The sequence below is a fragment of the Chelmon rostratus genome, chromosome 20 (genome assembly GCF_017976325.1).
Source record: "Chelmon rostratus isolate fCheRos1 chromosome 20, fCheRos1.pri, whole genome shotgun sequence".
In the NCBI taxonomy this organism is placed as follows: domain Eukaryota; kingdom Metazoa; phylum Chordata; class Actinopteri; order Chaetodontiformes; family Chaetodontidae; genus Chelmon; species Chelmon rostratus.
Genome location: NC_055677.1, coordinates 670,001 through 682,500, shown reverse-complemented (window position 1 = coordinate 682,500; position 12,500 = coordinate 670,001). Strand labels below are relative to the sequence as shown.

Here is a 12,500-nt window from a genome sequence, read left to right as displayed (position 1 = left end):
ATTCATTACTTGAAAAAGTTGGGTCCAGCGTTAGCATTAACAGCTGTTTACTGATGAAGCTTCATACCTTTACTTGCTAACAGCTGTCTCCAGCGGTGGAGCGGCACCAACGTTCACTCTTGTTTTGCTTATATTTCTCTCGCTTCTTTTCTTACCCCCTCCGGCTGTGCTTCTCCCTCATCCTCTCATGTGGGACTGAGGGCAGACTTGATGCGACAGTCACTCACTGTCGCCTCTTGAGGTACAAAGTTGTATTTCAAGAGAGGATGGGCTGGGGCTGGCTGGTTAGCATGTTAGCTTTGTTAGATATCGCTACATAGATGTCACATTCTGTTCTGTTACTGACTGACTGAATGCTGTAAACTAAAATTCCTGCTTGCAGCTTCTTGAAAGGTGTTGTGGGGCATTTTAGCGGGTTCTGAGATTGGTCTTTGAATGGACCTCAGCATCCTCTGGGGTGTCTCAGGGCTTCTTGAGAGGCTATATCACAGTATTCAGGAGGGGTGTTGAATGTGGTGGAGGTTATTTTAGTTTGTGGAAGGACACGTTGCAGAGTTCAGGGACTACTTGACTTGTCCAAGGGTGCCACAGGGGGATCTCCTTGGTTCTTCAGGGCACTGAAAGTTTCTTTAAGGGCGCTTTTTTTGGTCTTTGACATCATTCTAAGCAATTTTAAAGGGTTTGTGGCCCTCTGAGGTGTTGAAACAGTGTTTAGTAGAGGGTCCCTGTAGTCCTTCAGCTTGTTTGTAGAAGGTGGGTTCTCTGCTGCTTCCTCAGGGGTTCTTTGGCTCTGTCAGCTGTTTATCACTCCTGTTAGTGTTCTGGGTATCCTCCAGTATGTTTTTGTGAATAATGATATAGGTCTTGTGTTCTTTTGGGGTTCTGGGGTTGATTTGAGTTCTTGAGGTCTTTAAGGAGTTTTTTAAGAGATCCTGAGCACAAACAGAAAAAATCAATTTCAGAACTGCGGTAAATTTGTTCCTCTGGTTCTCGTCGGAACAGACACAGGTAAGAACAACAGTAGCCCCTTCGTACGCTTCCGAGTGTTCGGATTTGTTTTCTTTGTCATATTCTGCACAGGTTCACGTAGCTTCGGCTGTTAGCAGCTCACAGGTTTAAAAAAATACAGATGTCAGCCATAATTCAGATTCCACCACAATGAGCATATGTGCAGAATGTGTCGCTGTTCCCATGGGAACAAGCTAGCAGATGGTTGCTGATTTAACAAGTAGTCTGCTAAAAGCACGTGTACAGAAATATCCACAGGAAATCCATAAGGACACTTAGAAAGACTTCTGAGGAAAAGTTCAAGAGGAAGAGGAAGTCTTTTCTTTTCTATAAATATTGACTATATATGTTTCAGACGCAGGGTTCTTTTTCTCCACATTTCTTACGTTTCAGTGTGTTTCTGCTTCCTGCTGAAGCAAACTGTATTGTGTCAGAGAGAGTGAGTGATATTAGAATTAAAAGAAGGACGTCTGGACAGACAGACACAAAGAGACGTGTCTCTCTTTGTTGTTGCCTCTCTGCAGCGATGAGGCCCACAGTCGCAGAGGTCAACTCTATTGTCTGCAGCTCTGTGTGCTGTCAGGGCCGAGCAGACTGTGATTGATGGCACCTACAGCTGCTGTGTGTGTGTGTGTGTGTGTGTGTGTGTGTGTGTGCTTAATGATGAGCTCTAGTACTCTTTCTTTTCTCCTTCTCTTATCATTTTCACAGAGGAGGGTTCAGCAGTGTTGAGGCTGACTTGTGAGTGGCTATAAATAGAGGTTGTGTGTGTGTGTGTGTGTGTGTGTGTGTGTGTGTGTGTGTGTGTGTGTGTGTGTGTGTGAGTTCAGGGAGGGGAAGCCTGTTTTGGGACCCAGCTGGATGAAAGCCAGGACTTGGCTCAGAGTGGAAGGAGAGGAACAGTGAACAGAGGAGAGAAGGGAGGCTGAAGGCCTTTAAAACCCTCCACAGGCAGAGTGAATCCGAGAGGGCCGGAGTTCTGTGTAGTTCCTCTGTCCCCTGTGCGTGGCCTGTCTGAAGAAACGGAGCTCCTGAAGCTCCCGTCATGTTCTCTGACAGATCAGCAGCTCATAGTTGTTCCTGATGTGAATAGATAGATAAACTCCGCATCCGTGTAGGGGTGTTCCGTTATCGTTGTCCTTAATCATCCAGTCCAGTTTCGGCATCCAATAATCCGTGTAGAGCAGGGGTCACCAACCTTTTTGAAACTAAGAGCTACTTCAAGGGCACTGAGTAATGCAAAGGGCTACCACTCTGATAATACACTTCTGAAATAACAAAGTTACACAGTGTACCTTTAATTTTATATTATTATTAATGATATTCTCTGTGAAGACACTGATGATCCATCACAATAGTTATTCAGAATGATGAAACAAGGTAGGAAACAGATACATTTCAATATGCAATATCCAACTGTTTCATTTTCAAATGATCACTTCCACATTTTGCAGGAAATCTTTTTCAGTTTTTACGAGCCACTAACAGTTTTTATCAAATCATAAACTCTGAACCATGTTTGTACAAATTATCAATTATGTGAGATTTAACAAAAATCGACTGGGTAGTTAGCGTGGTAGCTTTTGTGACATGTACTGAAGTGTCTCTCCACGTTGTGCCGCTCAGCCGTCGCCACAGTCGCACCGCAAATGAGAAACACAGTTTTCTTTCACATTAGTAAAAAGAACTCTTCCTCCCATTCACTGTGGAAATGAGAAGTTTTCTTCCTTTTTTCTGCTGTTTTTGTGGGTAGAAAACGCGTTCGTCTCCTCGTCTTCGCAGCGCTCACGAGCTCATCTCAGCAAAGCTGGTTTGTCATGCGCACTAGACTGACCTCCGACCCAGACTACGTCAGAGTTCGTATATTAAACTTTTTTTTACGATATACATTTTTTTAATGTTTTTTTGTATTTGTTTTTAAATTTACATCACTGTAAATGTAATTCAAAAAGAATAGCAACACAAATAAATAAAAATTTAGACAGAGCTAATTCGTGATTAGTGCTATTTTTAGAACTGGCTTACGGGCGACTGATGTGGATGCTGCGGCGACCTGGTGCCCGCGGGCACCGGGTTGGTGACCCCTGCTGGAGAGCAAGTTTTTTGACTGAAAATGTAGGTCCTTACTGTCCTTACTGAAGCTTTAGCTTGACGCTCGTCAGACGCCCTCATATCCAAAACACTTGAAAAATAAATCCACGAGTCCACTTCTTGATTTTAACTGTTTACTTGCAAACTTAGAGCAACATTACAAAGCGTTGAAAACATACACAAATATAACTTTCCACAAGAAAGAAATTCTGTGCAGAGAGAGAGCGAGAGAGGTCAAAAAACGATATCGCTCCAGTCTCCTTTCTGTTCCTGCTGACCCCGGAGCTGACCCCGTTCCCATGGCAACCAGGTTAACTGATGGGTTTTCTAAATATCACAATAAGAGTCCCATCGTACTCATCCACTATAAATGAAATGTACATATATAATAATATTTAAATCTTTCTGTATCATGAAATTATTTATCTTTATTATCTTACTTATGAATTTGTATATTTTAAAAACAAAAATTATTCTTACTAAATAAACTGCATTTAGGCTCCTACAGATATACTTTATTTATCCCAAGCTGGGAAATTGCAGTGCAGCAGCAGCATTACACACAGTGAAATAAGTGAAAATAAGAATATAAAGAACAAACTATACATAATAAAGTATAAAAATAGAGAGCAGTAAAAAGATTATATACATTACACAATAATAATAAAATAGCCAAATAGTAAACAGTAGTTAAAGTATTGCACAAAAAAGAATATCAAATGCAAAATGAATATCAAAATAAGAATATCAAAAGCAAATGGCAGTGAAAATAAAGTGTAAAGGCAGTGAATCCGAGGACGGAGTGTGTGTTCACACTGTGGTGGTTTGTGCTCCCGGCGATAAGACGAATAAAACTGACCACAGCAGCCCTGCAGGTTCTCACCTCATCATAACTTTGTTCTGAGTTCACTAAAAAATTATATTTCTGCTCATAGACGGTTAAAACTGTCAATAATGTTCTGACACAGCTGTGTGTGTGTGTGTGTGTGTGTGTGTGTGTGTGTGTGTGTGGGGTTCCCATGGCTTTGCATCTCATATGCGATCTCAGTAACATATGCACACACACACACATCGCTGCGGCGTGTGTGTGTGTGTGAGACCCCTGACCCTCGTGTCTGGAGCACACAAAGCCTGTTAATAATTTGTATGTGATCATTTTGCATGATAAAGTCGCTCACGCACACACACTTTGAGAGATTTGCATTTCCATATCATCAAGGAAAGGCAGGAGGTCAGAGGTCACACACTTTGACACACACACACACACACACACATTAACATGTGATGTGATCCTGTGTCTGAGTCGCTGCAGCTGGAACATGTGAGTGTGAACCTCTGCTCTTTTCTCACACTCGGCACTAAATGGTGACGACGCTGCTTTTCATCACAATGCAGCAGCTGTCGCAGAGCGGACCATGTGATATGAAGAGCCGTGTTCTCACTCTGACCTCCGTGCTGGTGTCAGCAGCCGTGAGAACGCTGTGGACCTGCAGACACAGGTTCCCTTCAGTCAGCAGGCGTGTTGGCGTCTGACATCTTAACATCTGACACTAAGAGACGTGCATACCTGAGCGTCCAGGTGAAGATGGAGCCTGGAGTTCGGCTGACGGAGGACGTGTGTGTGGAGAAGCTCTGGTGCAGCAGATGATTCATGCATCAGAGATGGTGTAACGCCGCTCTGCTTCATAACGACACAAACACACAGACGGCTCATTTACATACAGACAGCGTGTGTGTGTGTGTGTGTGTGTGTGTGAGACAGACACAGGGCTGACCTTTCCCCCCTCAGATCAGACATGTTATTGTGTTTCTCTGCCGTCTCCTTGGAAACGCTGACAGCCGTGTGGACGGCGGTGGCGGTGTTGGAGGTGGTTCTGCAGAACTTGTGGCGGAGCAGTGACAGGACTCTCTCCTTCAGCTGTGTCCGAGCTCTGTCAGCTGCAGTCACACTCCGCACGTTTCCTGCTGCCACTTCACATTAAAAGCTTTCCTCTGGCCTTTATTGTGAAGCCGCAACAAGAAGTGCAGAATTGTGTCACTGAAGTTAGCAACCGACTACGAAGTCCTAGCTTGATAGAAAGCTGATCTGCGCAGTGAGATGTAGATGCCGTTGTGTTTTTAGCCGCGCTAGCTGCATGCGTGTGTGGATGCTCGGTCAGTCACATCCTGCTGACTTTGGTGACCACCTGACTTCCCTGCCATAATCATAGCCTGTATCAAACATGGCCGTCGCGTCCATGACGTCACCCTCGGGTTTCTGTGGGCTCGTTGTGAAGCTCAGCGACTTCAGCCGTCTCCATCGCAGCATCCATCACTCACCAAAGAGGTGAAGCGTGGGTGGAGCTGAGGCGGCTAAATGAAGCCTGCTTGCTGAAACCTCTCACTCTCTCACTCAAAGCCGCCTTGCACATAATTCTGTAATAACTTTAAGCTGTAACGTAATTAAAAGATAAAAGCAAAGAATTCACTCGTACAGTCGCCATGAACGAGGAAATTAACTAACCAGGCTGTAAACATGTTTATTTCTGCTGTAAAGTGGGACATTTCAATGTGGGGGTCTATGGGGACTGACTCACCTTTGGAGGCAGCCTCTAGTGGACATTCAAGGAACTGCACTTCAGCGTTGGCTTCATTTTTCAGCTCTGAAAATTGATGCATGCTTTTGAGTGACGCGTCTCTACGACTGTTGGATGGGTTGCCATGAAATGTGCTTGAGACGTTCATGTTGCCCTCTGGATTATCTGCGCTCAGAGAGAGGCTGCATGCATGGAAGTAAACGGCTGTTCTGACAAGACGTGAGGACGTTTCACTGTGCAGCGCTGTGAGACTCCACCAGAGACGCAGGTTTCTCTGTTCATGACTGACACTCAGTCTGTTATTGATGATTTTAGTATGAATGGTTTATTTTTGCCTCTGTGATCTGGTTTCATCCAGCCTGTCGCTCATTAAAACTGCCCACTTCGCTGATGTAGTGAGGCATCATGGGGGATGGAATATGCTGTAAATCAGCTTTATTGGGGTCAGCTGACACGTTTGTGCGAGATGTTGTGATCGTCATCGGGTCTTTGCAGAGGGATGCAGTCCTGCTTTGACTGTGAGGGAGAGCGACTGTGGCTGGTCTGAGGTCAGCCGACGGTTTGTAACCACACGCCAGAGGAGGTGGAGGAGCTACAGGAAGAATCTGCTGTCGTTGCGTCTCCAGTCTTCAGTAAAAACAGAGACGGAACAAACTGGTTCCACCATCGATCCTGAACTTTGACCTCACCTCATGTTGAAAATCTGAACTCTCCCTTTAATACTGCATGAGACGGACAGAGAGACAGACAGAGAGACGGACAGAGAGACAGAGAGACAGACAGACAGAGAGACGGACAGAGAGACAGACAGAGAGACAGACAGAGAGACAGACAGAGAGACAGAGAGACAGACAGAGAGACGGACAGAGAGACAGAGAGACAGACAGACAGAGAGACGGACAGAGAGGCAGACGGGGACAGAGAGACAGAGAGACAGACAGAGAGACAGAGAGACAGACAGACAGAGAGACGGACAGAGAGACAGACGGGGACAGAGAGACAGAGAGACAGAGAGAGAGAGAGACAGAGAGAGAGACAGACGGGGACAGAGAGACAGAGAGAGAGAGAGACAGAGAGAGAGACAGACGGGGACAGAGAGACAGAGAGACGGACAGACAGCTGCTGCAGGCCGACAGATGTTCCTGCTGTGTGTGTGAGCATGTGTGTGTGTGCGTGCGTGCATGCGTGCGTGTGTGTGTCACTTGACATTTAGTCCAACTTCTTTTTCAATTAAAAAGTTGAACATCGAGTTACAGAAAGTTCAGGAAGAGACAAACGAGCCGAGAACACACACACACACACACACACACACACACACACACACACACACACACACACACACACACACACACACACACACACACACTGACAGCTGCCTGGCCCATTAGCTCACAGATCTCCATGGCGACCACAGTCGACCTCCAGAATACTGATGAGGGTTCAGACAAGGTGCTGCTAACTGCTAGCAGTACTGCTGATACTCTGTGTACTTTGTGATAGTACGCAGGCAGAGTGCAGTACTGTGCCGTGCGCTGTCAGAGCTCCCATCATGCAGCGGGCTGACACAGATCCGTTCAACCCGAGGTCTGACTGAAGCTGCCGCTGAAGGACGGTGTGTCGCTCGGGGTCGGTGCCCCCCCGGTGAACCCGCAGTCTGTCTCCATTCCAGCTCTGTTTAAAATCCTGAACACTTTCTGATGCTGAACAGGAAGCAGTACGAGTACCGTGAGAGTACTGGAGATGTTGTTTTACTGCAGCTGTGCTGTTACTGTACTGCTGTCAGCTCACAGCTGTGTGTGTGTGTGTGGTGGCGGGGAGGGGGGGGCAGTGAATACTCCCACATTTCCGGTTGCCTAGCGACCATTAAGGCACAGATTGGCTGTAACATCTGTCAGTGTGAACGCTGCCAGAAGCTTCTGTCTGCTCCTCCTCTCTGTTTCACTCTTTTTAGCTTAAATTCAACTTTGTGAGCAAGTTTTACTTTGATAAAACTTGCGTATTACTTCCTGCCAGTAGTACTCTGCTGCTGTACTTTCACTGTCTCGCTCGTTTAAGTGATGAAGTACACGTACCGAAGTACTGGATTACATTTCCGAGAGAAATGAAGTACTTTGTGTTCCACTTCATTGATCAGAGTTACTTTGTAGAGTGTATTTAACATTTTAAATACTTCACACACTGTAAAAATCTTACAAACTCTTTTTATTCATTTTGAGACACGACTGAGTTATTATTTTCTAGTTTTTGCTAAAATGTTTGGTAGATCAGAACGTCAGCCGGAGGAAGTGATGTGTTTGTCTTTAGGCCTCGTCAGCTTCTGGTCTGACAGTCGTTCTCGGCGTGTTTCATGCAGCAGAGCTCAGCGGTTGCTCTCCTGCGGCGCCTCCATGGACCAACTCGTCTCTGTGAACGTGCCTTTTGTTCAACGCCTCATTAAGTGCACAGGAAATAATCGATGATCAATAATAACGGATTCGGACAGAAATGAGGCAGATTTCAGGACCACCTCAGGATTCTGCGGCAGTCTCAGTCTCGCTGTCCTCAGCTTCAGATTATTAGATAATTAGCCGTTAGCTTGTTAACGTGCTGCAGTGAGTTGGAAACTGCGTCTCTGTCGCCGTGGTTATTGATTTTAGATAAAGGCTGTTCACTGGGCCTAATCAATGTGTGTGTGTGTGTGTGTGTGTGTGTGTGTGTGTCTGTGTGTCTGTGTGTCTGTGTGTCTGAGTGTCTGTGTGTGTTTGTATCTGTTTGTGTGTGTGTGTGTGTGTCTGTGTGTGTATCTGTTTGTGTGTGTGTGTGTGTGTATCTGTTTGTGTGTGTGTGTGTGTGTCTGTGTGTGTGTGTGTGTCTGTGTGTGTGTCTGTGTGTCTGTCTGTTTGTGTGTGTGTCTGTGTGTGTGTCTGTGTGTATCTGTTTGTGTGTGTGTGTCTGTGTGTGTGTCTGTCTGTTTGTGTGTGTGTGTGTGTCTGTGTGTATCTGTTTGTGTGTGTGTGTGTCTGTGTGTGTGTGTGTGTGTGTGTGTGCATCTGTTTGTGTGTGTGTGTGTGTCTGTGTGTCTGTGTGTGTGTCTGTGTGTGTGCGTGTGTGTGTGTGTGTGCGTGTCTGTGTGTGTGCGTGTGTGTGTGTCTGTCTGTCTGTCTGTCTGTTTGTGTGTGTGTGTGTATCTGTGTGTGTGTGTATCTGTCTGTGTGTGTGTGTATCTGTGTGTGTGTGTGTGTGTGTGTATCTGTGTGTGTGTGTATCTGTCTGTCTGTCTGTTTGTGTGTGTGTGTGTGTGCGTGTGTGTGTGTCTGTGTGTCTGTGTGTGTGTGTGTATCTGTGTGTGTGTGTATCTGTGTGTGTGTGTGTGTGTGTGTGTGTCTGTGTGTGTTTGTATCTGTTTGTGTGTGTGTGTGTGTGTCTGTGTGTGTGTATCTGTCTGTGTGTGTCTGTGTGTGTGTGTGTGTGTGTGTGTGTGTGAAGCCTTCATAAAGACAGTGTATTCCAGCTGCTGTGTGTCTCTGTGCTGCAGGACTGAGCCACGGGGGGGACGACACCACTGAGTGTTTGTACTACAACGTCAACTACGAGATCGAGAAGACCAATCAGAGCGGAGTGGAGCGCTGCGAGGGCGAGAAGGACAAGCGCTCGCACTGCTACGCCTCCTGGAGGAACAACTCGGGCTCCATCGAGCTGGTGAAGAAAGGCTGCTGGCTGGATGACTTCAACTGCTACGACCGGTACGAACACACAACCCACCTGAACCTGGTTTGACACCCGAACCCAGTTCTTATCTGTCGAACAGTTTATTCCTCCTCCAGCAGCTCAGAACAGCGTGACGGACGAGGAGTCGTGTTTGTGTCGCCTGATGAACGTCAGTCCAGTACTCTCTCTCTCTTTTAGCTCTGTGTTTGGTCTCCTCCAGCTCTTCAGCTGCTAAATGCTGCTCTGTGTCCAGCAGCTGCTCTCTGACTGAGTTGGGTCGGGCTCCGGTCAGCCCACAGCTCTTCCGTCAACAGTATCTAAGTCTTTTTGACCGGGTTACCATGACAACATGTAACTCATTTATCTGTGTGGTAGCACCAGTGAGCAATGTGCGACAGGGCTGTTGGACTCTCGTTTCGGCCTACGTGCAGTGACAGGCACACATTTCCCATCATCCTCGGCGTCCCCAGCTTCCTCGCCGCCCCCAGTTTGATAGACAGCTGCTGTGACTGGGCGCTGTGTAAGCGCTCGGGGCTGTTTTAGCAGCGACGGCGTTTGCTGGTGATGCAACAGTGTAGTGGGAAGACAGCAGCACCGTCACTACGTGTCATAATACCTTTCAAAGCAAAGGTCTTCAATAACTCATACTGCTTTACTGGTTTTTAATTTAAATAATGAATAATGAATCAAAAATCTGTAATAAATCTCTATTTTTGGTAAATTGATGGTATCGGACGCTAAATGTCTGACCACACAGAGGCTTTCAGGTGACGTCTGTCCTGGAGGTCCACAGCTTCACAAACAAGTAACTTCGAATGTAGATTTAACCTTGTTGAAAGGTCGTGACCAGTCAAGTCTTAAAGGACAACTTTGGTTTTTTACAACTTGGACCTTATTTGTAGCATTAAATACGACCATTTACTCCCCCAGACAACTTTGGTGGCATTTGGAGTCGTTTTGAAGAAATTAGCCCCAGAGGAGCGGCGCGTATACCCTAACCCTTGTCTGGGTGAGTAAATGGTCGTATTTAATGCTACAAATAAGGTCCAGGTTGTAAAAAACCAAAGTTATCCTTTAATGTAACAAAGCAGAACAAGTCCTGGTCCCAGACTGAATCGCTGCCAACATCTTTTTCAGGGACTCGTGTAAAATCGAATGAAATGAAGTCAAATCAGACTTATTCAGCTCAATCATGACTAATGAGAGTAAACAGGGCCTGTTGATGGTAAACTTTGATTATATGGAACCAGGTCAGAAAAGAGACTCACGGTGAGAAAATGAGTCATTAAATGTAGAATATTAGTGGAGTGGAGAACATCTGCAGGCATGAAAAAATACAAATCAAGTCAAAAAGTCTCTTTTATAAATAAATACCTCCTGATGCACTGCACCTGTTTTGATGCTTTAATCATTTTTTTTATCAAAAACATGAGATTGTAACACAGAAATAGCCCAAATTCAGCCAATTGGAAACCTTCTGCTTTTTCTCTCCAGTATCTGAGAATCATCTGTTTTTCAGTTTCTCCTCAAACACATTTCCATTTCGATGTCTTATGCCGACATCCAGAACAAGCTGCAGTGATTGAGGCAGCTGCATTTCACGGATCAACAGCTTAACGAGCGACCAGCAGCAGCGAGGAGTGCAGCGCTTCACGTGACGCAAGTACTTCTGTTCTACTCAATCATCACGTGTGAAGAGCGGTTCAAGGCAAAGGAGACGAGAAGAGAAGAAAATGGTAAAACGTCTCTTTTATAACGAGGCGATGAAGATTGGTGCTCGCAGCTTTTCCCTCGACACAACTGATATGCTGCAAATTTCACATTTTCCCCGAGGCGTCAGAAAAACCTGCTATTTGGGTCAAGTACAACTGCTGCCAGACGACTGCCGCGATACGCAGCGTTCCCAAGACGCTGTTTGACTGACAGGTCTGCTGTTTGACTCACAGAGTGGAGCATCGCTCAACATTCGAGATCTCTGCAGCTGTGAAAGGACGACGACACACAGAGCACAGGACAAAGTATCACACCACAGTAGAGGGAGTACTAGTACGTTTGTTGTAATGGTCACAGCAGTACCACTGGTAGTAGTAGCAGCAGTTGCAGTAATAATCGCAGCTGTAGTAGTAGCAGAAGAAGTAGAGGAGGTGGTAGTAGTAGTTAAAGTAGTCATTGCAGCAGCAGCAGCAGTCGTTGCAGTAGCAGCAGCAGTAGTCGTTGCAGTAGCAGTCGTTGCAGCAGGAGTCGTTGCAGCAGTAGTCGTTGCAGTAGCAGCAGTAGTCGTTGCAGCAGCAGCAGTAGTTGTTGCAGTAGCAGCAGCAGTCGTTGCAGTAGCAGCAGTACTCGTTGCAGTAGCAGCAGTACTCGTTGCAGTAGCAGCAGTCGTTGCAGCAGCAGTCGTTGCAGTAGCAGCAGCAGTCGTTGCAGTAGCAGCAGTAGTCGTTGCAGTAGCAGCAGCAGTAGTCGTTGCAGTAGCAGCAGCAGTAGTCATTGCAGTAGCAGCAGCAGTCGTTGCAGTAGCAGCAGTAGTCGTTGCAGCAGCAGTCGTTGCAGTAGCAGCAGTAGTCGTTGCAGCAGCAGTCGTTGCAGTAGCAGCAGCAGTCGTTGCAGTAGCAGTAGCAGCAGTCGTTGCAGTAGCAGCAGTAGTCGTTGCAGTAGCAGCAGTAGTCGTTGCAGCAGCAGTCGTTGCAGTAGCAGCAGTAGTCGTTGCAGTAGCAGCAGCAGTACTCGTAGCAGTCGGACCAGTCCTGCAGAGGACAGCCCTGGACTTCGAAGCGACCACCTTCTGCTCACATGTCTTTGTCACAGAGAGAGAGAGCAGTTTGGGTTCGTTTGAGGACTCGGCCTCACTCTCCCAGAAGGCTTTTTGATCTGTAGTCAGCAGGATTAGCGTGCGCTGCTTTAGCTCTGAACCTGGAAGGTCTGACAGGTCGAAAGGATGATGGGATGATGGGAGGGAGGAGCTGGAGGCTGTGAGTGAGACGTGGAGGAACGAACAGGAACAGCTGACAGAACTGATGGACGCGGCTACAGAGAGACGACGAGCAGAGAAGAAGAGGAGAATTTTGCGGACTCTGGGCGGTTTTGGACTGGGTGCAGCCTGAAGGTCCAGACGTGGAGCAGTTTCAGGTTGATCTGGGT

At 46.5% G+C, this 12,500-nt stretch overlaps 2 protein-coding genes across 4 annotated transcripts in view; one reads left to right on the top strand and one right to left on the bottom strand.

Moving 5' to 3' along the window:
* LOC121623616 (NACHT, LRR and PYD domains-containing protein 3-like) overlaps nucleotides 1-12,500 on the bottom strand; it is a 377,011-nt gene that overhangs the window by 330,684 nt on the left and 33,827 nt on the right. The window lies entirely within an intron of this gene.
* Nucleotides 1-12,500, top strand: part of acvr2ba (activin A receptor type 2Ba) — a 30,232-nt gene that overhangs the window by 8,831 nt on the left and 8,901 nt on the right. The window contains exon 2 of the mRNA XM_041960995.1: nucleotides 9,190-9,397. Coding sequence (XP_041816929.1) covers nucleotides 9,190-9,397 — 208 coding nt within the window. The remainder of the gene's footprint in view (nucleotides 1-9,189; nucleotides 9,398-12,500) is intronic.